This window comes from Cucurbita moschata, unplaced genomic scaffold (assembly GCF_002738365.1).
Source record: "Cucurbita moschata cultivar Rifu unplaced genomic scaffold, Cmos_1.0 Cmo_Scf00002, whole genome shotgun sequence".
In the NCBI taxonomy this organism is placed as follows: Eukaryota; Viridiplantae; Streptophyta; class Magnoliopsida; order Cucurbitales; family Cucurbitaceae; genus Cucurbita; species Cucurbita moschata.
Window position 1 is genome coordinate 3,044,954 of NW_019268518.1, and position 25,583 is coordinate 3,070,536.

At 35.2% G+C, this 25,583-nt stretch overlaps 5 protein-coding genes across 13 annotated transcripts in view; 2 read left to right on the forward strand and 3 right to left on the reverse strand.

Annotated features, from left to right (window-relative positions):
* The first annotated feature begins 483 nt into the window (after positions 1-483).
* LOC111464229 (probable ADP-ribosylation factor GTPase-activating protein AGD11) lies at positions 484-10,342 on the forward strand. Of its 4 annotated transcripts, none has more exons than XM_023108354.1 (13): positions 484-853; positions 968-1,032; positions 1,136-1,214; positions 1,539-1,543; positions 3,288-3,336; positions 3,661-3,708; positions 5,542-5,626; positions 6,350-6,425; positions 7,656-7,819; positions 7,913-8,165; positions 8,955-9,071; positions 9,172-9,267; positions 9,506-10,342. In XM_023108354.1, the coding sequence occupies exons 3-13, from the start codon at positions 1,184-1,186 to the stop codon at positions 9,785-9,787; spliced, it is 1,206 nt and encodes a 401-aa protein (XP_022964122.1). In that variant the 5' UTR covers positions 484-853; positions 968-1,032; positions 1,136-1,183; the 3' UTR covers positions 9,788-10,342. The 4 variants fall into 4 exon arrangements, with proteins under 4 accessions (XP_022964122.1, XP_022964103.1, XP_022964112.1 ...); XM_023108335.1 differs by lacking the exon at positions 1,539-1,543 and having other exon boundaries at positions 484-715; positions 784-853; positions 3,265-3,336; XM_023108344.1 differs by lacking the exon at positions 1,539-1,543 and having other exon boundaries at positions 484-715; positions 790-853; positions 3,265-3,336.
* Positions 3,897-12,469, reverse strand: LOC111464256 (protein SENSITIVITY TO RED LIGHT REDUCED 1-like). Of its 4 annotated transcripts, XR_002714004.1 has the most exons (4): positions 12,359-12,469; positions 11,186-12,123; positions 4,363-4,520; positions 3,897-4,198 (listed from the first exon to the last, which is right to left on the reverse strand). XR_002714004.1 is itself a non-coding variant. In XM_023108398.1 (3 exons), the coding sequence occupies exon 2, from the start codon at positions 12,040-12,042 to the stop codon at positions 11,218-11,220; it is 825 nt and encodes a 274-aa protein (XP_022964166.1). In that variant the 5' UTR covers positions 12,043-12,091; positions 12,359-12,469; the 3' UTR covers positions 3,897-4,520; positions 11,186-11,217. The 4 variants fall into 4 exon arrangements, 3 of the variants coding, with proteins under 3 accessions (XP_022964166.1, XP_022964146.1, XP_022964155.1); XM_023108398.1 differs by having other exon boundaries at positions 3,897-4,520; positions 11,186-12,091; XM_023108378.1 differs by having other exon boundaries at positions 3,897-4,520.
* Positions 12,470-13,123: 654 nt separating this feature from the next.
* Positions 13,124-15,988, forward strand: LOC111464275. 2 transcript variants are annotated; one of them, XM_023108419.1, is made up of 3 exons: positions 13,124-13,348; positions 13,845-14,144; positions 15,576-15,988. In XM_023108419.1, exons 1-3 carry the CDS (start codon positions 13,212-13,214, stop codon positions 15,637-15,639), a joined length of 501 nt encoding a protein of 166 aa, XP_022964187.1. In that variant the 5' UTR covers positions 13,124-13,211; the 3' UTR covers positions 15,640-15,988. The 2 variants fall into 2 exon arrangements, with proteins under 2 accessions (XP_022964187.1, XP_022964179.1); XM_023108411.1 differs by having other exon boundaries at positions 13,142-13,372.
* An 898-nt stretch (positions 15,989-16,886) lies between these two features.
* Positions 16,887-20,464, reverse strand: LOC111464249 (mitochondrial phosphate carrier protein 3, mitochondrial-like). Its single transcript, XM_023108365.1, has 6 exons — positions 20,005-20,464; positions 19,350-19,711; positions 19,230-19,273; positions 17,667-17,881; positions 17,457-17,581; positions 16,887-17,367 (listed from the first exon to the last, which is right to left on the reverse strand). The coding sequence occupies exons 1-6, from the start codon at positions 20,296-20,298 to the stop codon at positions 17,301-17,303; spliced, it is 1,107 nt and encodes a 368-aa protein (XP_022964133.1). The 5' UTR covers positions 20,299-20,464; the 3' UTR covers positions 16,887-17,300.
* A 1,376-nt stretch (positions 20,465-21,840) lies between these two features.
* The window catches only part of LOC111464214 (aspartokinase 2, chloroplastic-like), a 7,585-nt gene continuing 3,842 nt past the window's right edge, over positions 21,841-25,583 (reverse strand). The window contains exons 6-14 of one of the 2 annotated variants that reach the window (XM_023108317.1): positions 25,301-25,450; positions 25,061-25,156; positions 24,799-24,915; positions 24,430-24,549; positions 24,247-24,339; positions 24,039-24,155; positions 23,333-23,449; positions 22,984-23,046; positions 21,841-22,369 (exon numbers count right to left, since the gene is read on the reverse strand). In XM_023108317.1, the coding sequence (XP_022964085.1) occupies positions 22,241-22,369; positions 22,984-23,046; positions 23,333-23,449; positions 24,039-24,155; positions 24,247-24,339; positions 24,430-24,549; positions 24,799-24,915; positions 25,061-25,156; positions 25,301-25,450 (1,002 nt within the window). In that variant the 3' untranslated portion in view covers positions 21,841-22,240. Of the gene's footprint in view, positions 22,370-22,983; positions 23,047-23,332; positions 23,450-24,032; positions 24,156-24,246; positions 24,340-24,429; positions 24,550-24,798; positions 24,916-25,060; positions 25,157-25,300; positions 25,451-25,583 lie in introns of both variants that reach the window. The other variant, XM_023108312.1, reaches the window with a different exon arrangement.

A 25,583-nucleotide genomic window follows, 5' to 3' on the forward strand; every position in this document is an offset into this window, starting at 1 on the left:
AAAAAAGACAATATCTGTTAGCGGTGAGGTTAGACGGTTACAAATGGTATCAGAGCCAGATATCAGTGTGCTAGCGAGGACGCGTAAATGGTGAGATCCCACGTTGGTTGGAGAGGAGAACAAAACATTCTTTAGAAGTGTGAAAATTTTGAGGAAAAACCCAGAAGAGAAAGCTCAAATATAACCGTATTTGCTAGCAGTGAACTTAGACGGTTGAAATAGGAGCAGGTTGGAATGTTTAAATTGAGGAAAAATATAAATTTAATTATAAAATTTTTAAAAAATTGTGTCGTTAAAAAAAAAAAAAAAAAAAAGTAAACAACGTGCATTAGATGTCCCTACCGCCCTCTTGACCTGTTCTTCTTCATTATTATAATTTTAAGAAAATCTGTTAATTAACTGATTTAATTTTCAACTAATTATCTGTTAATTACTGGATTTTGAACTAATTATTTTTAATTAATCATCGTCTCTTCTGGACACTTACATCATATCCATGAACTACGTTGACTTGAACGAACATGAATGATTTTTTTTTTTTCTTTTCAATCGAAGATCATCGGGCCCATTTCTTCTTTTTTCTCAAAATCAATTGAAGTTTGTTGCTAACCGACCAACAATTTTTGAGCAATGAGATACACATTCTGATATTATCAATTTCTCTCTGATTTCAGTTTTTTCTCTGCATTTGTTCCACCAAATTTCACCGAAGATGGTAAGGTTTTGCGGTTTTCGTTAATTCTTCGACATTTTTCGTTACGAGCGTTTTGTATGCTTCGTTAGCTGCAGATTTTCCGTTAAATGCGTTGAACTATCTCTAGCATCGCGCCTCCCTTCTTTTGTTCCTTGAACGGTAACCATTATTTGGTGTTTTTCAGCTTGTTTGTTATGCGTATTCGGTTTAATTTTGGCATTGGAGTGTTGGATTCTCGTTTTTGTTAGTACATTTTGATTTTGTTTCATGCAGAGAAAAGGCAGGGTAGAGTTATGTTAATCTACGCTTAATCATTTCATTCGTCATTGTACAAACCTGTAAGAACTCCTTTGATTTCCTTTCCACTGTGTTTATTATGCTCTTTCGCTCAAGTTTTAGATTATGACCTAGTGGATTAACTAAGAGAACTGCTGCCTTCAGATTCCCCCATTCTTTCATGATTTGTGTGCTCGTTATTTGAGGCTGGAGATGTCAACCCAGCCGAAGAACTCCGATTCAGGTATTTTTTTCATCTCTGCAAATGATTATTCGTGTTCATAGCCCAAGATATCTTTGCGTTGATTAATTTTGTGAATTTAAGGGTTGGGATTCTTGAGATATTAGAATATGAAACTCACTTGACTTCAGTTTGGTGGATTATACTACTGATACCCAATACTGGAAGAAAACTTTGTGGCTTAGTGTACAGATAAAGATTTGAATATCAGTTCTCAGTTGAATAGTTAATCATCCAATAGGAAGTTGAGGGGCCTTACAGTAGCCAGTAAAGTGATGATTAGGTTAACTACTGATTAACTGGAATTCTCTTGTTTGGAAAGGGAAGATGCCTCAATTTGGGCACCATTCTCTAAGGATTTTTGTATCTATCCTCTGGGACTTATTATATTGAATTGATCCCTTCTTTGTATGTTAACTTCGAGGCTACTTTTGTTGGGCTGTCTTTTTGTATGTCCACTCTCTTTTGTCTGGTATTCTTTCATTTTAATCTCAATAAAAGTTTACTTTCTCCTACAAACTATAGGTTTTAGGAAGCTTTAGATACATTTTGAATAATCTAGATCATATTGACATATTCCGTCCCCGACATCATGTGCTTCATAGTCGAGATGAAAAAATATCCAGCTGGTATTTGAAGTGTGTTGATAGGTTTCCAAGTTTATGCTCAATGGAATGTTCTAGATTTTCTAGATACCCCTTAGAAGTTATATGCTAGGTGGGCAAGTATTTGGATAACTAGAGATAGAACTGGTTCTCAAATAAAATGGCGAGTATGGGCTAGAGTAAAAAAAAAAATGGAGATTGGGTGGAGAGACAGATCTTGTGTGGATGAACTTAAGATTGAACCGCTTCTTAATTATTTGAAATGTATGGTGTTCTTTCAACCCTTGCAATCTCTCCTATGAGCTAAAAAGTTCATATTTCCAGTTGATACTTCTCAAACCTTCATTTGGGATATTACAAAATCAGTTCATTGATGATATTTTTTTGTCCAAATATTTCCTTTTATGAGAGTAAGTATAATGGTGAGTGTATATAGTAAACATATTTTATAGCCCACCGGAGCATTTGCCTGTCTATTCCTTCCTATGAGATTGGAGGTTCGAATTCCTCCCTTCACATTTGTTGTACCATAAAACATTCTTGTAATGTAATTAAGTCATAGGTAACTTTGAAAAGCTTTTTGATTTTTATTGAGATGATTGATACATTATATTATATTGATGTGTCATAATGATTTATCTTCCCTTAAGGTTGAACTTTTTTGGGTGTAATAAGTCTCTTATGGACTCCGAAAAACTATTGTGATTTGAATGCGGTGTCCCATTTGATAATTTTATGGAAGGGTCTCTCTTTAGGAAGTAAAATTGTAACAACTCAAGCCCACCGCTAGCATACATTGTTCTCTTTAAGTTTTCCCTTCTGGGCTTCCTCTCAAGGTTTTAAAACGCGTTTGCTAGGGAGAGGTTTCCACATCCTTATAAGGAATGCTTTGTTTCCCTCTCCAACCGATGTGGAATTTCACAAAGATAAACGTGATATTGAAAATGAAGATTGTCTGTGGACATGGAAAGACCAAAATTTCAGAAAATTTGAGCTGGTTGACTAAATCTTTGGATGCAAAGTGTGCTCGAACCATCAAAGAAAAGCCTTAGTTACTATTACCTATTGAGTAATTATAATAGAACTAATTGGTGTACTTGAAAACTGCTGAAACTTTATACGTTCAATCTTGTGTGATTTTTCTGTTTTTGTTGTGGAGGTTGGAAATAAGAGTGTAGACATAATCATCACAAACATGTAGGATTGACATTTACTACTAAATGAGTATCCTCTTCAATACATTGGAACTTGTATTGTAGCATGGTGGGTAGGCACTTATTTTTCATTTGTTCAAATGGACCATTGGGACCTGTTCACTGCTATCTATTCTTTTAGGACATTACTCATATTGCTTAAGAATTGTAAGAATGTATCTATTGTTACCGATGTATAAAGAGCTCAGCTCATGTTATTATTGAAATTTCCTTGACATGATTGAAATGTGCTAGGCGTTTGTCTCTTCGATCTTCTATTTCCAGATTCAGAAATGCGAGGCTGGGACTGGAGTCGAATGCCCTCTGGTATTATATCTCAATTCTCTGTATCTCTATAACTGCACTTGCACTCATTAAGGAATATTTTTGCAAGAAGAAGAAGCCAAATCCTGGAGGAAGTGTAAATTGTAGGAAATGTAATACCTAGTCAACCTGCTGAGTTGATACAAGTATTGTATGTTGTGCATTCCAATTTCAGGAGATTAATTAATTACTCAGTTAGGAATCATTTTTAACTTTTTAATAAGTGATCTTTTACCGTAGATTGCATAACTTCAGAATACATAGTTTAGCTGTCAGGTCTTTCACTCTTTTTCAGTTCTTCAATTCTCTATGATCTCTTGTATTCAGATTCAGAAACGCAAAGGTGGAACTGGAAAAAGGATCAACAGCTCTCTGGTATTATATCTTCAAATCTCAATATATTTTTAAATGTAATAGCATTTACTATGGAATTGCATTGAAAGTAGATGGAGCTAAATCACATAATTAGTTTAATTGTGGAAAATGTAAAATCTAGTCATCCTGCTGATTCTTTGGCCAGTAATATGTCTTCCAGTCTAAAAATTAATTTATATCATGAGAGATTAATTCATTAGTGAACTAGGAATCATTTTGAACATCAATGAAAGGTCTTTTACTGTAGTTTGGGTAACATCAGAATGCTCAGTTTAGCTGTTAGATATTCCACTGTTCAATGCTTCCAATGGATAGCCTTAAGATCAAATCCTCACAAGGTTGAATTTCTTCTTGATTGGCAATCATCTCTGCAATCTCCTCATTAAGTCCTTGGTAGAACGGTTCATGGTAGCTTCCTCATCCACATATAAGTTAATCTCCTCAAGCAATGAGAGCATCTTTTCATAGTATTTTTCCACATTTTTGCTCCCTGTCTCAAAGTTCAATTTGTGGAAAGATTTAGTAACTAAACGCTTCCTCATTAGAAGCTTGAACTCTTTCCATGAGGGTATTGCATGATTTCCACTGTCTTTGACAACTAAACATTTCACAGTGTCAGTGCATATTTCTCAAATGCAGACGACAAACTTTTACCTTTCCCTTTTCAGTGTAGTTGTGATGATCAAATATGGCATCCATTTCCTCCTTCCAAAGAAGGTACTCAGGATTTTAAATCTTCCCAACGAACAATGGAAGCAAGTTTTGATCAAACTTGTGGCAATTCCTTGAAGCTCTATTTTGAGTATACATGGCTGCAAAAAGATGTTAGCATATAGAAAATTGGACCTTACAATCACTCCCTCACGTGTTTCACTCAAAAGATGTAGCACTCCCTGAAAAATATTTAAAATCTCTCCAAATAGGAAACAAATATTCAAGAGTTTGCAATATCAAGTACTTTAAGAAGCAAGTCTTGAATGCAAAATCAAGATCAACGTGAAGTATCGATTCTCAAAGAAACAAGTGAATTGAAATAAATGAGAAACTAAGAATCAATAACCTCAACTTCAAGACCCAACAAACTATAAATAAGAAATAATAAACGAAAAGAATCAAGGAAATAAGGAAATAAGATTCAAGAAATAGAAACAAAATTCACCCAAACCTATATTTGACAAGATTTAACTTTTAGCACTCTAGAAGCTGAAATCTCAAATGATTCTTAGAGTTTGATCTTGAAACATTTAACCTACTTGAGCTTGCAGGACAAGATTTCCCCTCCTAAGACCAGGTGATCTCTTTTTTTGTCATCTTCTGCTAAGTAATTGCTTTAGTATGATTCTTACACTGGAGTCTGATTGGATGATTTGACCACTTGCAATTTCTTGATGACATCCTTTTAGTTGTTTCTCGTGAATATCAAAATGATAGCAACCTTCTTAATTTGGTTCAAGTTTTCCCTTCCTTAACACAAAGCTGAACTGATCCCATCTTAAACCTAAAGAATGCTCAGTGTAGAACGAGGGGAACAGGAAACCCCCTATATTATAAACGAATAGAATCCTAAGTTCAAGGTCTTGTACAATTCTTTCTCAATTGTTATTATATTTTTGGTCAGATTAAGTTTGAGAATTTGTTGTTTGCCATGCTCCCAATCTCTGTTGCGTACCCATGTTTCTACTTTATTGAATGTTGTATTTATTTCCCACTGATAATCGTCATGTGCACTTTTTACGTTCTTTTGTAATGAGTTATGTTTCTAGTACCCTATCACCACCCGATATATTTGAAGAAGCTTTGTTAACTATATTATCTTGTGCTGCCTTCAATCAGGCCCCCAGAAAAGGTTGGAAGATCTGTTGCGCCAATCTGGTAATAAGTTATGTGCAGATTGTGGCTCACCAGATCCGAAATGGGTGTAAGTCTAAATGTTTTATTTTCTTTTTATTTAGATATTCATTCATACAAGTTTCAAATTGACTCTCTTTCTCCTTGAAGTCCTGACCAAATTGTAGTGTGGTGTGTGGGAAATGTGATGAAAATTTAAAACTAGGTGCCATTGAATTGTTCAAGAGAGAAGTTCCCATTCCTTACTCTCAAGTTTCTTCTGACATCAATAGAACAGTTTTTTCTGTTTTGCCATTGTTTCTTTCCTTTCTTTTCCTTCCATATGAACCATGGGGAAACAATTCCCTCTTGGAAGTTCCTCCCTCGAGTCAGTTATTCAGACGTTGAATAGGTGGATTAAACTTCAGCCAACCGACCGTTTTCATATGTTCCGTGCCTCTTTTACTCTGTTTTCTAGGGCACAGGGAGGGAGTAAGTTAATAGTTGCCGTATGATTGTTGTTGAGATCTTTATTCTGATCTCTCCTGGAAGAAACAAATGGACTATTATTAGGGAATTGAGACCTCAATCTACTTGGGCTGACCATTGAATCTCCTTAGGCCACTTTATGTCACACCCGACAAGTCTCTTTAATGTGTATAAATTAGAAAAGGATCAGTTACTTTTATCACTCTTGATGTTTTAGGTGGTTTCTACATCACTCAAAATGCAACTGTAACCTTTGATATCTACTGAAACTTCTTCTCAACATGAGTTTAGTTTTTTGTTCATAATCTCTGATTTATGGATGCAGATCGTTAAATTTGGGAGTATTTATCTGTATAAAGTGTTCTGGAGTACACAGAAGTCTTGGAGTTCATATCTCTAAGGTTTTTCTTCTTCTTTTTCCTTTTCTTCTTGTTTCTTTATTATCTCCTAATAACAAACACACAATGTAGGTCTTGACCATGCTGCTTGATGACGTGATCATTTTAGATAAGCTTTCCATATTAGAATAAATTTATGGCATTAGACAATATCATAAAGCAGGTCACAGTATCAACATTGCCAAAGAACACTATCATAGTCTGACGCTCCAAAATCACAATCTAAATAATATAACCTTTGATCTTTCTAAGCTCGTCATCAACCTCAAAATACCTTGAACAGTGTACCCAAATGAACAAAAGTCAGATGCTTCTATTTGCACGTCTGCTCCCACAGTTGATTGATACTTGATATAGATGATAAATTGTACTCCTTCAAGTGTAAAAGGAAATTTGGCACTGTAGTTGTATGAGGAAAGGATGTTTTGGTAGTGAACCTTGATGGTGATGGTTGGAAATTCTGAGTACTTAAAATTTAGAGCATGTATGTTTAGGATGCTTCATGTTCTGACTTCAAGGAAATTAGCATAATTTCTATCGAGGACAATTTTCTGGTGGACAAAAAGATCACGGATGCACCCTAAGGAATGCTCTTGATGGCAAGGGATTGGGATAGTTGGAGATGCCCTCTAAAGTCTTGGTTTAAGCCCCAGGTGGAAACCTTAGTTTAAAACCTTTGCCATCTCTAGAAGTTGGCGCTGGGATGGGCAAAGGCACTCTTAGGACTAGTAAGGGCGGTCTACGAGCATAATGTAGGGAGTGGTGATACTTGATCTATATGCATTAAAAAAAAAAAAAAATGAAAGAAGAATTATGGATGCGATATTTTGGGTTGTAAGGCAGATTTGGGATTTAGTTGCTGAGACTTGATAAGGCAACAGGGGAAAGCAGTTTCCATCTCAACCTGTTTCAGTAGGGAATATAAATAGTTGATCTTTAATTGTTTGAAGATAGTTATTCTCGTTAGGATAGCCAAAGTGAGCATACCCAAAAGTATCCACGACCAAAACGTTAGAGCTTCAAATCCCCCGCTCCAAATGCTGTTGAACTCCAAAAAGAAGTTATTCTCAGTAGGATATACTTATGTGATCCTTCCTATTATATTGATCACCTGAATTGAATTTTGAAGTAATTCCTGTTTACTATTTTGATATGGACTTTAATTTCAATACTGAAGGCTCATATCTCATGCAAAGAATTTTATGATCTAAATTTACCAACAACAAATTCCAGGTTTTCTCAGTGAAGCTAGATAATTGGACGGATGAACAAGTCAATACTTTTATAAGCATGGGTGGAAACGCAGATGTAAACAAGAAATATGAAGCCGGCATCATAGATTTGACCAGAAAACCAAAACCAGATTCCTGTATAGAGGAGCGCTTTGAGTTTATAAGGTATTGCTAGCACACGCTCATTCATTTATCGAGGAATCTGAAATATTGAGTACATTCTATTGTATTAAAGAATCACATTTCTTGTAAATTCAGGAGAAAGTATGAACTGCTACAATTTTATAACGGCAATGGTCATAATTCTAGTGATGGCTCAGTTAATAAAAGGATTTCACCATGCTCTCAAATTAACTCTTCAAGCAAGAATGGTTCCCAGGACAAAAGGCACTATGAGAAACTAGCTACTAGGCATCGCATTGCGAATGCGTTTCGTAACAGCCGAGTTAGAAGAGATAGTGACCACAAGAGTTTCGACAAGAGCAATCCTTCAGTCTCAAGACTAGCGTCAGTAAGTTTCTTTGATTATGCATTCTTCTTATTAATGATTTCTTTCAGCATTTTAAGTTGTGGATTGCTGTAGAGATCACAAATTCCTTTTTATTTTCAAATTTTTGGTTGCAACCATTCCTCTCCTAATTTAAGATATTGGAAGCTAACAATTTCCACATTGATCAAATAAAATCTATAAAACTTGAGGTTTTAAGAGTGTTAATTCTGCGGCATTTAAGCAGATCCATGTGGTTATATATCATTTATTTCATGAGGTCCCTAATCTGAGGAATTCTGTTTTTCATTCTTTAATATTCTCAAGTTGACCCTTAGCGACCCTCCTCAAAAAGATTGTTATAATTTTGTTCCAAAAATTGATGCATGATAAGTTATTGTTTATTCGAGCCCTTAGATATGCTACTCATATGCTACTTGACATACTAGTCTTCAATACTTGAGCCACCCCAACACTCAAACTAGTAGGGATCATTTGATATGTTGAGCCATAAAAATGTGCTTTTCTAAGTTATTAGACTACACATTCAAGATGAAGGGGGGACTGAATAAGCACACTAAACGGTTCTAATGAATTCAAAATGCTCTGATTAACCAAGAATGAGTTTTATCTCTTATAAATGCATATTCTTCATCAATGAACAGTTGAAAATGTAAAGCTGGAACTTTGAGCTAGCAGTCAAATTATGTTGGAGATGAGTGAGGGAAATAAAAAGCAAAGCAAGTGTTGTGGCTTAAAATTTTTGTTTGATATGGATGTTGGATCTTATTACTTCAGATGTAATGTTTGTAGGCAGGTATGGTCGAGTTCGTCGGGTTGGTTAAGGTCAATGTGGTTAGAGGCACGAACCTAGCTATTAGAGACGTGGTGTCCAGTGATCCCTATGTAATTCTCGTATTGGGTCACCAAGTGAGCCTCTCTTTTATATTACTTCGATTCACATTCAGGTTTATGATTTGTATTAGCTACACTGTTATCTAGTACTGATTCCTACTGCTATTTGTTGCAGTCGGTGAGGACTCGCGTCATAAAGAGCAACCTTAACCCAGTTTGGAATGAGAGCCTAATGTTGTCGATTCCCGAACATATACCTCCGCTAAAAGTGGTGAGCAACAACATAACTTGTTCGATAATGAAATCATGATTTCAAAAACTAAATCAAATTTTGAGTACTATGTCGTAGAAAGTTAGAGTTTCTTATTCCAAATCTATCACCGTTTCTTGCCAAAAGCATCTTCTTCATCAAGGAACCTCTTGTCTATAGTCATTTAAGTTCTTAAGCTTCCAAGTATATTAGATCTCATCTACAGTTAGTAAGAGATACCAAATGATGATTTCTGCAGCTTGTCTATGATAAGGACACATTTTCCACTGATGACTTCATGGGCGAGGCCGAAATCGACATTCAACCATTGGTTGCAGCCACAAGGGCGTACGAGAAGTCGACAATTGATGAATCAATGCAGCTGGGAAAATGGGTGGCAAGTAATGACAATACGTTGGTAAAAGATGGAATCATTAACCTTGTAGATGGAAAGGTTAGACAGGATATATCTCTTAGATTGCAGAATGTGGAGAGAGGTGTTCTTGAGGTTGAGCTAGAATGCATTCCACTCACACAATAGCTGCTGCTATGGGGAAGTATTGAATTCATATGATTTTATATTTAATCAATCACTAGAAAAAAGCTTGAAAGTTGAAGAGAAATGATCATTCTCCTTGGGTAGCTGCTGTATATCATTGGCATTTGTAATGTGTAAATAAAAAGATGTGGAATATATGGCTTAGATTTAATCTTCTGTTCTTCATTTGTTCTTCTTTTTTCAGATCCTTAAATTGTATTACAATATTAGAGTTAGAACCTTTCAAACTCCTTGGGAACAGGTGGTGGTAGTCTTTCCCCTTTCATTGCTTTATTAGGGCATTGTTTGGAGACAGATTCTATTCTAGAGGCATTTGGTTATCATTTATGATTGTATATGGTTTGTTAAGTTATAAGATTAGGGGCAAACTGAAAATTATTGTATATGGAAACCTTAGACACTATATATATATAACTACACATCAGGTTGGTTCCTAATAAACTATTCTTAGGCATCAATAGTGTCAGCACACATTATATAATAGCTATTCATTCCAACGCCATTGTTAATGGTAAGAAGTAAAGCAAAACCTAACGAGTTTATAAACAAGATCTTCTCCAACTAAAAAGCTCGATTTAATCTGATCAAAACGAAAACAGGTTCGTAGCTAAGAGATCTAGTAACAAGTCCTTCACCTAGGTGTATAAGATCTTTATGAATTTACTATATCGTTGATTCGATATTAACACGAAAAGCACAATAATCAAGGTCTACCATGACGTATGATTCAGACAATTGATCAAATATAGGGAGTTGATGTGAGATCCTACACGGTTGGAGAGGAGAACGAAACATTCAGGGTGTGGAAACCTCTCCCTAACAGACAAATTTTAAAATCGTGAGGCTAACGGCAATACGTAATGGGCCAAAGCGGACACTATCTGCTAACGGTGGGACTTAGATTGTTACTGTTGACATTGGCTGATATGCTTAGCAAGAAGAACTATATCGTCATTGTCACCTACCATGGCACTACCAAGTGAAGACTCAGTTCATTATAGTTGCGAGATAGAAATTCATCTACCCCTATAATGTAAATTTCTACTCTCAAGAAACCTTTTTTCTATGCATTAGAATCAAGAAGAACTGCATCGTCATTGTCGCCTACCATGGCACTACCAAGTGCACACTCAGTTCATCATAGTTGCGAGATAGAAATCGATCTACCCCTATAATGTAAATTTCTACTCTCAAGAAACCTTATTTCTATGCATTATAATCTTATACCATGATGCCGATGAGGCTGTTTTATAATGTTGAGACATCTTTATGTTCTTTCTCTTGATAAATATTCCTATAGTTAGTATTTAACAAGACTTTGAGATGAGAGACAATCAAGTAAAGATCAAAATTCATGAACAATTTTAACACTACATTTACCTGGTTGTTCTTCCAAGCACTAGACAATGTCCTCAAAGATCTGTGAACTGCAGCTCTGTCGGTAAAAAAGGGCTGAAAACATGCCAACTTGAAGCACCAAAATATTCATCTGAAAGTGTCTTGATTTTGATCTCGCGTGAGAATTTTCTAGAGGCCAAGATGTACTTTGCCGAATCAACAACGGGTGAGTTCTTGAATTCAGATACAAACTGCTCATAGATCTCAAAGCTATTTCCAAACAGCACAACATGATTCAACAGCTCCACCGTCCAATTCTCCTGTAAAAGATTGCTGTACAGCTCTGCCTCGCAATGGGGCATGAAGAACATTGTTGGCTTCTGCGCACATCGCCGTCCTTGCTCATTTACTGATAGAACAGAACAACCAAAGGATTCGATAACCTGACATTCGATTGCAGAGAGAATTGGATCGAACACTTCTAACCTTCCAATCCAACTAAACTTTCTCTTCAACAATATAGCAAGACTGAGCTGCAATCGAGGATTTTCATAATTTTCAATGCTTCCTACGCCATAGAAAACCATCCCCATCTTCGACTCCGAGGCCAAAACCCTATTCAAGGATTCCAAGACTGGCATCATTTCAAGCTCATCAACAAGAGTTCGATAAAATTGGGAGCTCTCAACTTTCTTAATACAGATTTCCATCTTATGCAACAGTTTCGATTCCCTGATTGTATCATTGGCCTGATCAGACGGAGACCAAGTCCGCTGATCTTCTTGTTTTCTTAGCTTCGGCAAATTCTTCCTCTGCCTGCCACGACGAGGTAAAACAACCGTCCAGTCGCCATTATTCGACTGATCCGGAATAGCAAGAGTTTTTGCCGACGCTGCCATTGTTCAAGAGACAACCGTCGAGTTCAAAATACAACTTCTCGTTTCTAACCTAAAATTTTTTCATAAAACAACATGATGATTCTGCATTAATCAAAAAGAAACAGCACATCAAACTCCTGTAGAAAAAAGAGAAAATCAAAGCTCAAATTCAATCGGAGGATCGCCGAATCGAACCGCGAGGATCACATAATTGTATAAAAAGAAGGAAGATGCCTCTAGTGGAATAATATCGAAATCAGTGACCTTAAACACATGAACAGAAGAAATTCGAGTGGATGAATGCAGAAGAAATTTAAAGAGGTTTTGAGTAATAGACCTGATTGGAGTTCGATTCTTCTCTTCCGCCATTGGCAACGCAGCGGATTTGATTTACCGTTCGTTCATGATTGTACGGCCGTCTGCATCTCTAGCTTTTGCAGGTTAGCGAATAAGAGTTTTATTTATTTATTTATTTTATTTTTTGTATAAGAAATAAATTTTAAAAATATATTTCATTTTTAAGTATTTAAATAAATATTTAAAAGAAAAATATATTTATTATATTTGATATAATAAAACAAAAATATATATTTAAAATTTGAATGACGATGAAACGAGTGAATGCATATATATATATATATATATATATATAATTATTTTAAAATATTTAAATATGATTTAAATAAAATATTTACGTCTTATAATATTAGACATTAAATTATATTATTTAAATTGGATAGATCGAGAAAGTGAATTCTTTTTAAATTTTTACTTCTTCCATCCGTTATAAATCGTCTTTCAAGAGATTCCTATAAGTTGGATTCCTGTGTTCGAGTCATATTAAGAAAGACACTATGAAAGAAGTTCTATCTAGTCGGTTTTGAAGAAGCGTTGACTTTTTGTCAGATATTTTTCAGCTATAATATTAATTTTGAAATATTTTATAAAGGTGAAAAATTAATATTTTATTTTAAAAAATTGAAATATTTATTTATATAGTTTAGATTATATAATACTTAAAAAAGTGAGTGAATTAATAATATTAAAAAAATTAAAATATACGAGGAATGAGTTACACTACGACGTCGTTTGATATTGGGATTGGTCTATGAAGAAGCGGGTCATAGTTTCGTAAATACAGGACGAGGAGAGAGGGAGAAGAGTCGAAAGAAGGCAAGAGAAGAACAAAAATGTCATTGGTAGACTACGCTTCGTCGGACGACGACGAGACGGCGGCGGCGGAGGAGGAGGAGGAGGAGGAGCAGAATCGGAAGAAACCGGAAGACCACACAACCAAGGAGCCTCAATTCCCCAACCAAGAGCCGAGGTCTCAATCTCACCCCGTCAACCAGTAACTTTTCTTCCATTTCTTCAGATTTTTCTAGTTCCCAAGCGGGAGGGCTCCAATTTCAATTTATTTTTTGCTTTTTCTCTATTCCAATCGAAGTTCAATCATTTTCCTGACCTATTTTTTCACAAAGCGTATAGGTTTTGTCTTCGAAGTGAATGATGTGTTGGTTGTATACCAGTTCTTATTTTTTGTGTTCCATCTTTTAGGGTTATTGTTGTTGTTAGATTAACTGGGAGTAATGGAGTTTGTTGTGCTTCCAGATGTTCTTGACTGGCTTTTTAAAGATCGTTATTGTGGTCATACTGTTTATTTTTTTTTTGGTTTACTATGGAATTTTGCAAGTTCGAAATGGCTGCTACGTAGGTTTAGGGAATTCTTTAGTTGTTGATTTCATTACCTTGGAACTAAAGATTTGGTTTATTTTGGTTGGTACTGGTGTGTGTGATTTATTTCCTTGTGATTTGCACTGTAGGTCCATTCTTAAGCCAAAACAGCCATCTGAAACTAACGAGGATTCTTCTGTGCCTTCGGTTGAGCTTCCTGATGCTTCTCTACTATTGAATTCTCCTACTTCTTCCAGTCTTCTTAGTGGTAGCGATCACTCTTCTCGAGTGGCAGCAGCTATGGCTGCCAATGCATCTCGTAAGAGAGAAACAAATGTTCTGGGATCTTCTCTTCCCCGGAGTAAAGTTCCACGATCGAATTTGCCTCACTCAAAGAATGTTCCAGAGACTGTAGGGCGTTTGTTGGTTCCACCTCAGCTTACTGGAAGGTTCGTTCTATTATATTCTCTCCTTCTTTTCCATTTGTTTATGCTAATATTTGGATTCACTTAAGGTCATTGACATTTTTCCCTGAATAAGTGATACTGCAAGACATTGATAATTGGATTTGATGCATTTATATATAGTTTATGAAGTCTGCACTAGGCAATGAGAATCGAATCATTTCGAAATCATGTACATACAGATGAATGCATTGGCATAGATATGATTCTAAGTTTATTTCTTTCCCGTGAAAGAGCTGTCTCAGTCTACCAATTAAAACCTATGATTCTAAGTTTAGCACGCACGACGTAATGGTAATGTAGTACTAAGAAGTTAGGTATAAGATAAACATGGTTTTTCGTTTTTGGCCACGAGAAGTTTTGTTAATACACTTGGTTCTATGAAAGTACGTGCGTCTATGGGTGTTGGTCATCATCATTTCCTTCCTTGCAAAAACTTTGAAGTTAAATGTGACTCAGATTCCGTCCGATGTTATCGAGCCTGATATCAAGCATGCAGTTTATTCTATTACAAATCTCTGTAGTTAACAGTAGAGTTGAGTTTCATATTAGTTAGTTAGTGGTTTGCTTGGATTAGGATTCGGTTTTCCATTTGGCAGTGAAACTAGTGGGTTTCCAGATATATATTTCATTCCTTCTTTTGCTTATTAGAACAAGATATACAATCTTCTATATGTGGGGTATAATTGATTTGGGGTTTCTAGTTCAGAGGGATGGAGCATTTCCTTACCAATGCCTTGCTATTGCTCCAAGTAACCGTAACTTCTTTAAGATATTACAATTTCACTGATTTTAATAGGAAAAAAATTTGACCGAAGAATCTTTCAACTGGTACGATGCTCTTTTCTTTGTTGTTCTTATTGCTAGTTTTTGTGTCACTGTTCTTCAATATGCTGGATGTGCTGAAGGCCTCCAGCAAGTGTGATTCTATCGCCTCAAGAACTTAGCATGTCATTACTCTTGCGAATATAACCATGCATGTGAGATTGGAGAGGGGAACGACACCAAGGGTGTGAAAGCCTCTCCCTAGTAGGCGCATTTTAAAACTTTGAGGTTGACGGTGATACGTAACAAGCCAAAGCGTACAAAATTTGCTAGCAGTGGACTTGGACGGTTACAAATGGTATCAGAGCCAGATACTGGGCAATGTGCCAGCGAGGACGCTGGGCCCTCAAGAGGAGTGGATTGTGAAATCCCACATCGGTTGGAGAGGGGAACAATACCAAGGGTGTGGAAACCTCTCCCTAGTAGACGTATTTTAAAACTGTAAGGCCAACGGCAATACGTAATGGACCAAAGTGGATAATATCTACTAGCGGTGGGCTTAGACTTAGGCTGTTACATTATATTTTCTATTTTTTTTAGAATTTGTGATGAATTGTGATTGGAGTCCTGAACTTGTTTTGCGTTTGGCAGGAGTAACATTGTCACTGAAGATATAAGCAAGTTGTTTGTGAAAAAGTCGGCCAAGCCCTCATAGAGGATTTCTTTCTAGAGTTGTGTTGGGTTGTTGCAGCTTTCATTAATTAATAGTTTGTAGAAGTTTCAGGTTGGTCTAATGCACTTTGTAGAATGTGAAGAATAGTGCACTCATATTTACTACCCAAAACGAAGGGGGTGGGGGGAAATGACCCAAGTTCAGATGCTTCTCTTCTATCTATCGTTTCTCAGGAATTGCAATGATTTGTGGGTTATCTGTGGTACGTGAATTCCCCCCCCTCGAAAAACTAATGGGGCATAGTTTTGTTCTGAATCCATTGCTTTTGTTTTCCCCCTTTTTCCCTTCTTCTTGTTTAATTTAGATTAAGATATCATATTTGTCTTCGATCCCTTGTTTGTTCTTGTAATGTTTAAATCTATTTTTGTTGAAATAGGAAGACAAAAATGGGACGAGACATTCGTTCCCTTGGTCTTGTAATGTTAGTTTAAATCTCCTTGAAAATAGGAAGACGAAAATGGGACGAGACATTCTTTCCCTTGTTCTTGTAATGTTAGTTTAAATCTAATTTTGTTGAAAATAGGAAGACAAAAATGGGACTCATTCCCTTGTTCTTGTAATGTTAGTTTAAATCTAGTTTTGTTGAAAATAGGAAGAAGACCTTATATAAGGGATCAAAATGATATTTTAATTAGAGAAAAGATTAGTCTAATTTTTAATTGATTTTAAAGAACTATTTGTATCTAAAATAATTATATCAATTTGTCTTCTAATTCTTAATTGTTTGAGTGGTTTTATTATTATTTAAAATAAGATGTATTATTCAAAAAATGACTTTGAAGTGTTTAATTGAGAAGTCTCTCAACATATTTATAATTAATAGGCAAATTTGAAATTTAGAATGTTTAAAAAAATGAATATTCTTTTATATAATATATATATATATATATATATATATATATATATATATATATATATATATTCTCAAGATACTTCAAAATGGCTTTATAAGTCCTTTGATCCTTTGGTGAACCAAGAGACAACCATTGATTGATGCAATCATTGAAGTTGTCAATGAACTAAACATTTAAGACACCCACTCCACATCTAAATCAAATGTGGAAAGCATTATAATGAGCTTGAATGTCAAACTGTGGCTTGTCTTGTATGGCTTCATGATTTTCAACCATATTATGTAAATATATATATGTGTGTGTGTGTATATATATATATATATATATCTATAATAGGGGCTTCACACTTTAGCTAACCAAAATAGCAATAACTAATGAAATGAAAACTGGACCAAATCTTTGTTTACCCTTCATCTGTCAGTTTATTTGGCAGAAAGTTTGTTCCTGACATGGGTACATAATACATCCTCATATCATATGCTCATGGTTCTTAAACCTTCAAACTGCAAATCTCTATCTGAATTATGAACTACTACAAACAAGTATTCCAAGCTAAGGATGAGATCAAAACCATCCCCAACAAATTCAATGAATTCCGAGGGAAAAAAGGGAAACCGATAATGAATGGAAAAGCGTCCATCATCCATTCTATGAAGAAATTCTTCTGGCTTCGAGGACTATAAGCATATCATCATTCTAAGGTTATGTTTATTCAATTCTATGGAGAGGTTTCTCCCCAACTCGTAAAAACAACAAAACTCCGGATGATCGATGGATCGAGCATCAATCTCACGCATTTGCAAGCTCAGAAGCAGAAGGTGCGGGGGCAGCAGGAGCAACACCACCAGTAGTAGGCCTGGTCGAAAGAAAGTGTCAATGTGAGTGACAGCTCTTAAACGAATGGAGGAAAATCAGGATAAAGGTATAGCCATGGGATGAACTTACAGTCCAACGAACACTTTGAATGCATCGTAAATGCCCCATTGAGCACCAGTAAGAGTTCCAATCATGACGATACGGAGGGGTAGACCACGGGTGAAGAGACCCCATAATCCGAGCTTCTTGACAGCCTGCACCATGAAAACCCAAAAGTAATAAAACAACAAATAGAATGCAAACCAAGTATAACTCCGTCCAAATGGATGCAGCACTCACGTCTCCAACAGTTGCTCCTTTGGCATTGTTGAGGAATGACACGAGATTATCAGCAGGATGAGACACAATAGCACAGAAAACACCAGCCACATATCCACCAGCAAAACTAATACCAAGCTGGAGAGATTTGCTGCACTGGTCCTTTGGTGTGGGAACGGCATACTTGTATATCATCTCGACAATTGTCTCGAAGGAAGCAAACTTCATCATTGTGTCTGAAAGAAAAGCACCGATCATTACGAATAGCAAATAAAAATAAAGCAAAAGTTTGCGAACAGAGAATAAGACAAGATAAAATCACAGATTATTGATTAAAAACAAACGGAGAATACTATGTGCTTTGCAAAGCAGAATCTACTTCACAATTTAGGCTTTTAAATCCAATCACTGAATCCAGGCTCAAATGGAATTTTCTTTTCTTTTAGGATACTTTGAACAAGGTCAAATTACAAAAGAAAATTGAGTTTTGACGACAATATAAAATCAAAGAATAAAACAAAAAAAAAAAAACAGATTATGCCATTAGCTCATTGTATGAAACTCGAGCACATATCTAATGATGACAGTTAGAAAGTTCTCCTAATCAATTTAGGGATCCCCCCATATCTTTCTACCATATTGGGGGAGAATAAAAGTGAGCAACATTGCGACATCAAAACATCGCCATATGCACAAACTATTATCCTAATCAATTTAGGGATCTCCCCACATCCTACTACCATAGTGGGGGAGAATAAAAGTTAAGCAATATTGCGACATCAAAACCTCGCCATATGCACAAACTGTTCTCTGCCACGGACAAGAGAAAGTTGTTTTGAGGGGGAATAAAATTCCAATTCCTTCAACCATTGTGGTACAACGTTTGCAGACCCCAGATGACTTGTAAATTGTGTAAAACAATTAGTAACCCCCATACTTAAATGGTTGGGGATAGGGATGAATTCTTATCTTTTGTCCAAAAGAAAAAAAAAAAAAAGAACAATCAAAGTAACTGAAAGTCAAATTAAAGAATATCTTCAAAAGAATTTTTCTTAAATCTCCACTTGAAGATACAGAAAATGCAGAGATACAATACAAAACTCCAGAAAATCGTACATCGCCATCAAACAACAACAACAAAAATTACCAAGGAATTCCAACTGTAATTAGGTGTACCAGACAATGCATGTAGACATTATATATTAACGACCAAGCATCTATGAACAGAAGCAACTTCCTAAGCATCAACAAATGAAAAATATTGCCAACTATAATCCATGGCCCCAGCTAGGGATGGAAAAACATCTCCACGGGATCAAGTTTCTGCCCCAATGGGGCATAGATTCCCCATTTCGAAAACTACAAGTATATGCTTAGCACATTCCTATAATCTTGTAAAATCTTGAATTATAGGAATGTGCTTGTAATGATAGCTAAGCATATCAATTTTAAAGTATAATTCTTCATAGTTCCAAGTTTGTTATGTATGTGCGAGAAAACACGATCATCCATTCCAAGAAAAATCAATAGGAACAAAATAAGCACATAGAAGTTACAGATAAGAATTTTTCTTTTTTAACTTACATGGAATCTGGCGACCCCAGAGTGGAACAATACCCTTGTACAACCTGCAATTACAAACGAGATGTAACTCATTAATCCATTAAAACATCCAGAAATATTTCCTCCTATCATGTCACGTACCCTAGAGTTCCTTCAGATTTGACAAACTTGGGAAGTCCATCCGCTAGCCCTCTAGCGAATCCAGGCTGAGTTTGAACCCGAACCTTGACTGCTTCGAAAGGGCAAAGTGCAACATCAGCAATCACCTCAGCCGATGCAGAGCCAGCAAGGTAGATCAAGGTCTTGTACTTAGCAGCGTACTCAGGTCCAGCAATATCAGAGTAATACTTCTTAAAGAACTCGTAGAAACCAAACTTGCAAGCACCCTGAGCACTGTAGCCAAGAAGGGTAGGCACCCAACCCCTAAAGAAACCCCTCACACCCTGCTCCTTTAGCAAAATTCCAAAACCCGACGAAATGCTTTTGTATTTCGCAGGGTCGATCTGAAAAAACGTAACACTGACGTTAACAACTTACTTAGCAAATTAATAACTAGACTATTCCTAAAATATATCGGCCACGTTCTAGATCTGATCCATACAAAATTCAACCACCACCGAAAAAAAAAAAACAAGAACCTCCTAACAAAGCGAGAAAACCCACAGATCTGATCTGAATGGAAATAAATCAGAGAACGACGACAAACATTTCAAAATCTCCAAACACAAACATAAGTAACCTAATCGGAAATGTAAACACAAGCAGAAAACTGATCACAAATCGAAGAGAATCGAACCTGCATATTGCATTTAACCAAATCAAGAGGAGTAACAGTCATATGCGTGAGACCACAGCTGAGAATCCCACCAAAAGTACAAGCAGCGTAGAACGCCGGCGAGTACAACTCAATCTTCTTAGACGGTTCACTCGGGGCCGGAATAGCAAAGGTCTTAGGAGAAGAGGAAACCGCATCAAAAGTGGATGAAGACTGAAGCATCTTCTTAATGGGCAGAGTGCGAGTGGAAGAAGGTGAAGAATAAAGGAAGCTGGGGATCAGAGATTGGCGAGAAGGTCTATCAGAGAGCGCCATGGGAGATGGAACTTGGAGCAGAACAAATCAAAGCAAAATTCCAACAATGGAGAAGAAAATGAAGCAACCCTAGAAGAGGAACCTCGCTTTTTTCTCGCTCAGAAACGGATCCCTGAAACGCCCAATGGCTCTGATTTTCTCTGAAACGGAGAAATGGGGTTAGAGATGGGTAGTTGCTTTTATAGTCAACGGGCAGGTATGACGCTGCCCGAAGTCGCGTGGGGCACACGCGTGAAATGGACGGTCATTGGTGACTCCAAATTATGAAGTGGCCTTTATAGGACTTTGTCCTTTTTTGACGGTTCCAATAATCAACGGCTACGATTGAATCTTGAATGCGAATTATGAGTATAATCTTACGTTGTCATATTTCAGGTTTAATTAATGTCTTTTGTTTTTTAATTTTGATTTTACTTTCTTTTTTTTTTTTTAGTAATTTTTGTTTTAATCATAATTATGAAAATATTTATCATTTCCTCTCAAAATTTTAACGTATAGAAAGATACATATATACCATATACAACAAGTAGATATATTCATTTAATAAAATATATTTTTAATTTTTTTATAAAATATTATTAGATTTATTAAGTTATTTGGTCATTTTAACATAAATTATATTGAAAAATAAAAATTATTTGAAATAAATGTTTATTTTTAAAAAAATATATTAAAAATTGAAATTGAAAAGAAAAAAAAAAACTCTGATGGATTCAACAATAATACCCACAAAATTAAATATGAAATTTCACGGGAATAGAGCTTCAAACGAGAGGTAAAGACCATGATAGAAAAGGCTTTCGTGTCCCGTGAACATCTCTACAACCAAATTGTTCGTGTTGTTTCTTCTCCTTTTTTATTTTTAGAAGTGGAAATGGAATATATTAGATGAATACTTTTATAACCGCTAAATGTTTCCTTTAATTATTTTAATAATCAACCGACTTCGATCGTTCACAGAGAAGAAAAAATAAAACATAAAAAGAAATTGACTTAAGTATTGAATTTGTGAAAGCAACTAAACCATCTAAGTCAAATACGTGAGGTCAAATATAAGAGGAGAATGTATAAGACTTTTGGTATATGATAATATGAAACATAATACCTTTAATAAGTTAAGATTTATGTTCTAAAGTCTCGTAATCAATCATTCAATTGTTAATTATAATTTTTTTATTATTTTAATTACAATTTAACATTATTTGTTAAAAAAAAATTAGTTTTTAAATTTTCGAACTACATAAAAATACATGTATTTACTAAATACAAAAATAAAAAATTTTAAAATTCTGCAGTAAATTTTAAAATTACATGTATTTAGAAATCAACACATACTTATTAAATATAAAATTAAAATTTTAGATCATAGAATAAATAAATACATATCTTAAAATTTAAGAACTAAATTCATAATTTAACCTAAAAATTAAGAACACATAAGAATGTCATGATTTTATTAATACAAAGATAAAAGTATAACTCAAAACAATAGCATCTAATATTTTTAATTCAACATTAAAAGAGTAGAAAAGGACGCATATGTAAGAAGGCCATGGTGTATAAAAATTTAAAAGTTCGACTAAGTACATGCTAATTATTATTGAGGTATGCTCGTTTTGGCTCGGGTGTACACTTATTAACTTACTAATTCATATTAATGAGCATATCTCAAGAGACAAACTAGGCCATATAAAAGTATATAAAACACTGATGAAGCTTAGCGTACACCATAAACCATGATCCTAATTTTCTTTTTCTGAATCGGCTGAATACTACACTTAGAGCTGCAGTAGTCTACCTAATGAAACTAATGGAAGAAACTAACTCGACTTGCTCGATTTCGACAATAATTATTACATACCGATTGCTTAGATTTGCTCCTTCCTCGTAATATGGTCGAAAAATACACCTTCTTGCAACTAAAAATGGCCTTGGTTGCTAGCTAGACTGAACCATTTTGAGATGTGCGTTCTCTATCTAATGTGAGTTTGTCGGTCTCGAAGAAGGCTGAATGGAGAGCCCGAACGCATTGCTCTGCTTCGCTGTCGTTTACGATCAATGAGATGTTGACCTGTCCAGAGGATAGCACAATTGAGTCATGGTGAACATACAAATACTTTCAAAACAGAAAAGCAATTTCTTATTTGGTCCAGTCACTAGATCACAACGATATCTTTTATGTGTATAGTCGACGTATTACGGACTACTCCTTATGCTCGAAGTTTATTCCACTAATCTTATTCGGAAACTTCACGAGCGGAGTTCTAGGAGACTAAAAAATTATTTTCGATAAGTTTCTTACATAATTCTTCAATTCAGAACTCGAGTATCTATGCACCTTTAACTATTCTCAACTATTATCATGGAAAAAGTATTTGACTCAACACATTGTGTTACCAAAGAAATTTTTAGGATAATAAATCATAGATAAGTGATCAGCATGACTTAAACTCATTTCCTCTAAGCTCTTTATATAATTTACGTTGTCTCATGAACCATTAGACCAACCCATAGTAATGACGGTAATATATTAAGTTCTTACAGTCAAGGCCACCTCGAGGTAATCTCGACAATATTTCAAATATGAAATCTAATGCAACACCCTAAGATGCACTGTTTTGATGGATAAGTGATTGCATGCATAAGAATGCGTTTTCGATGTGTAGTATAAAGAGAAGAAGAAACCTTAGAAGCACCCTGGGATATCATTTGAACATTTACTCCATTGGTACGAAGAACGCGAAATGCCTGCCAAAAAGTTGTGCATTAGAAACAAGCAACAATGATGCTTGAAAACCTCAACATCAGGTCGATTACTTAAGAGAATTCTTCTTCGGAAATTGGATAAAATCCATAAACATTCAACCGAGAAGAACAAGGTCAAAAGGCCAGTTTGATGAACAAAAAGGCCAAAAATAAAACGTTTTAAAAAATTTAGGCTATGATTTTAAATATGATTCAAATGAAGGGGCTAGAAAATAAGCATAAATTTTAAGTGCATGTGATCAATCAGTGGGGTAACTAGATGCAGCACCTTTTCCAGTATCAGTGATGACCTTTGAACATTTCCAATGAGTGAAATGATTGATCTATGTTGAAGCAGTTTCACAAAAGCAATTTTCTCAAGTTCTTCCACTACGTGGTCAAGCTCCTGCCAATTGGATATAATATAAAATCAGCTGAGCAAGGTCTGCTGAAATTCTGATTGTTGAACATAAATGACAAATGGGGAGTAAAGTAACAAGACTAGCATAATAAATATTCATACAACACATGTTACTGTGTTTTACAAGGACAATAAGTCTCTCAATCACCTTCTTGCAAGATGAACAAAAAGACATTGTTCGAGTGAGGTGACAACTAACATACACATAAACAAATAAATAAAGTTATATATAACAATAATTTTAAGAAAACAGAGCCCCATAATGTGTAAACATTAGATAAGAATACGCAAAACTTGAAATATGTAAAAACATACAATACAATAGTTTCATAGTTCTAAACCAAAATTAGAACATATAGTAGATTAGTTAACAAGAATAATTATTTTAAATTAAATAAATAAAAGGTAAAAACTTGAAATAAAGTTATAGATAACAATAATTTTAAGAAAACAGAGGCCCATAAGTGTTAACATTAAATATGAATACGTAAAACTTGAAATATGTAAAAACATACAATACAATAGTTTCGTAGTTCTAAACTAAAATTTAGAATATATAGGTTCATACGCTTGCCTGCTGTATGAGCTCTCTGCTCCAAAGCTTCGATGGATCCAAGGTCAGGGATAAACTGACTTCACTGGTAGCAACCACATCAACAGATATGCCCAAATCTTCAAAGATTGCAAACACCTGTATTTAAAAGAAGAGGGAAAAAAAAAAGATATCAATGAAAAATAGCAATAATTCAGGGCACTGGGAAAAGAAATGATCATCACCATACCCTGGCAAGAAAACCGAACTGACCGAGCATGCGAGTGCTAACGATATCCAACATGGTTACATTGCGTTTCAAAACAATGCTTGTTAGTAATGCCTGTGATTGAGAATATGAAAAGTTACAGCTAGTTTTTCAAGTCTTCTATACAGCGTTAGTTCTTTTTCAAGAAATCTAAGTAGTACGAACCTTGCTCATATCTCTGCTCCGGGTGATGAGAGTACCTGGAGCTTGAGGATTGTACGAATTTTTCACCCGAACGGGAATATCACCCTCCCGAGCTGGTCGCATTGATTGTGGATGTAGGACCTACAAAGAAAAGAAAAAGAAAAGGGTGAACCAAAAGGAGACCAAGGTGGTGATCAGCCAACAACTTATACACATCGGATAATCAAACAATAGAAAGTAATAAATTTCATGACAATAATATACACAATCGAAGCCTTCGTTGTCCATTAATTCTTATCTATGTAAAAGCCCATTAATTCTTATCTATGTAAAAGCCTCTGAAAAGAGCAAATTACAGTATGAGGAATGGTTGGAGTAGAATTACGTTACCTGAGCACCAAAATAAGCAAGTTCAGCTGCCTCGTCAAAAGTCAAAAAGGGAACAGGTTCTGCACCTTTATGTATGTTAGGGTCACATGTCAAAACACCATCAACATCTTTCCAGACCTGCAAGGCACAAACTGAATTTAAAATCTATAACTTTGAAAAGAAAGGGAAAAAAAAATAGAAGCATTCTTTTAAACGAATGATAAAAATTTAACTCAAAACAAGAAACTGCATTTCCAAAATTTATTTAAGAATATGCTGCAACCTGAATCTCTCGCAATCCAAGTGCTTTGCCTAGGGTAGTAGCAGTCAAGTCACTACCACCCCTTCCCAACGTTGTCACTGCACATGATCTCCAGCCCTTAAATTGAAGAAGAAAAACGATTGCATTAAAAAAAAAATTCTAGAAAAGAATAAGTCTCATGATTGCATTATCTTCAAGACTATAAAAGATCCAATCCTTCAAAACATACAGACAATAAAGTAAAATGGTTCATTTAAACACCTTTCCGAGGAAACCAGTAACAATAGGAATAGCAGGATCAGAAATCCAATCACCAAGTAGCCTTTTTGCAACAGCAGGATAGGTTGCTTCCAAAATGTCAGCATTTGTGAAGTCATCTGTGGTGATGAATCCTATTTCAAATGCATCATACTACAAGAGCAGACATTATAACAAATTGTCATCGTAAATAACGATTGATTAAAGAATACTGAAAAGCTCTGTTTTTTTTTTTTTTTTTTTTTTTTTTTTTTTTTTTTTTTTTTTTTTTTTTTTTTTTTTTTTT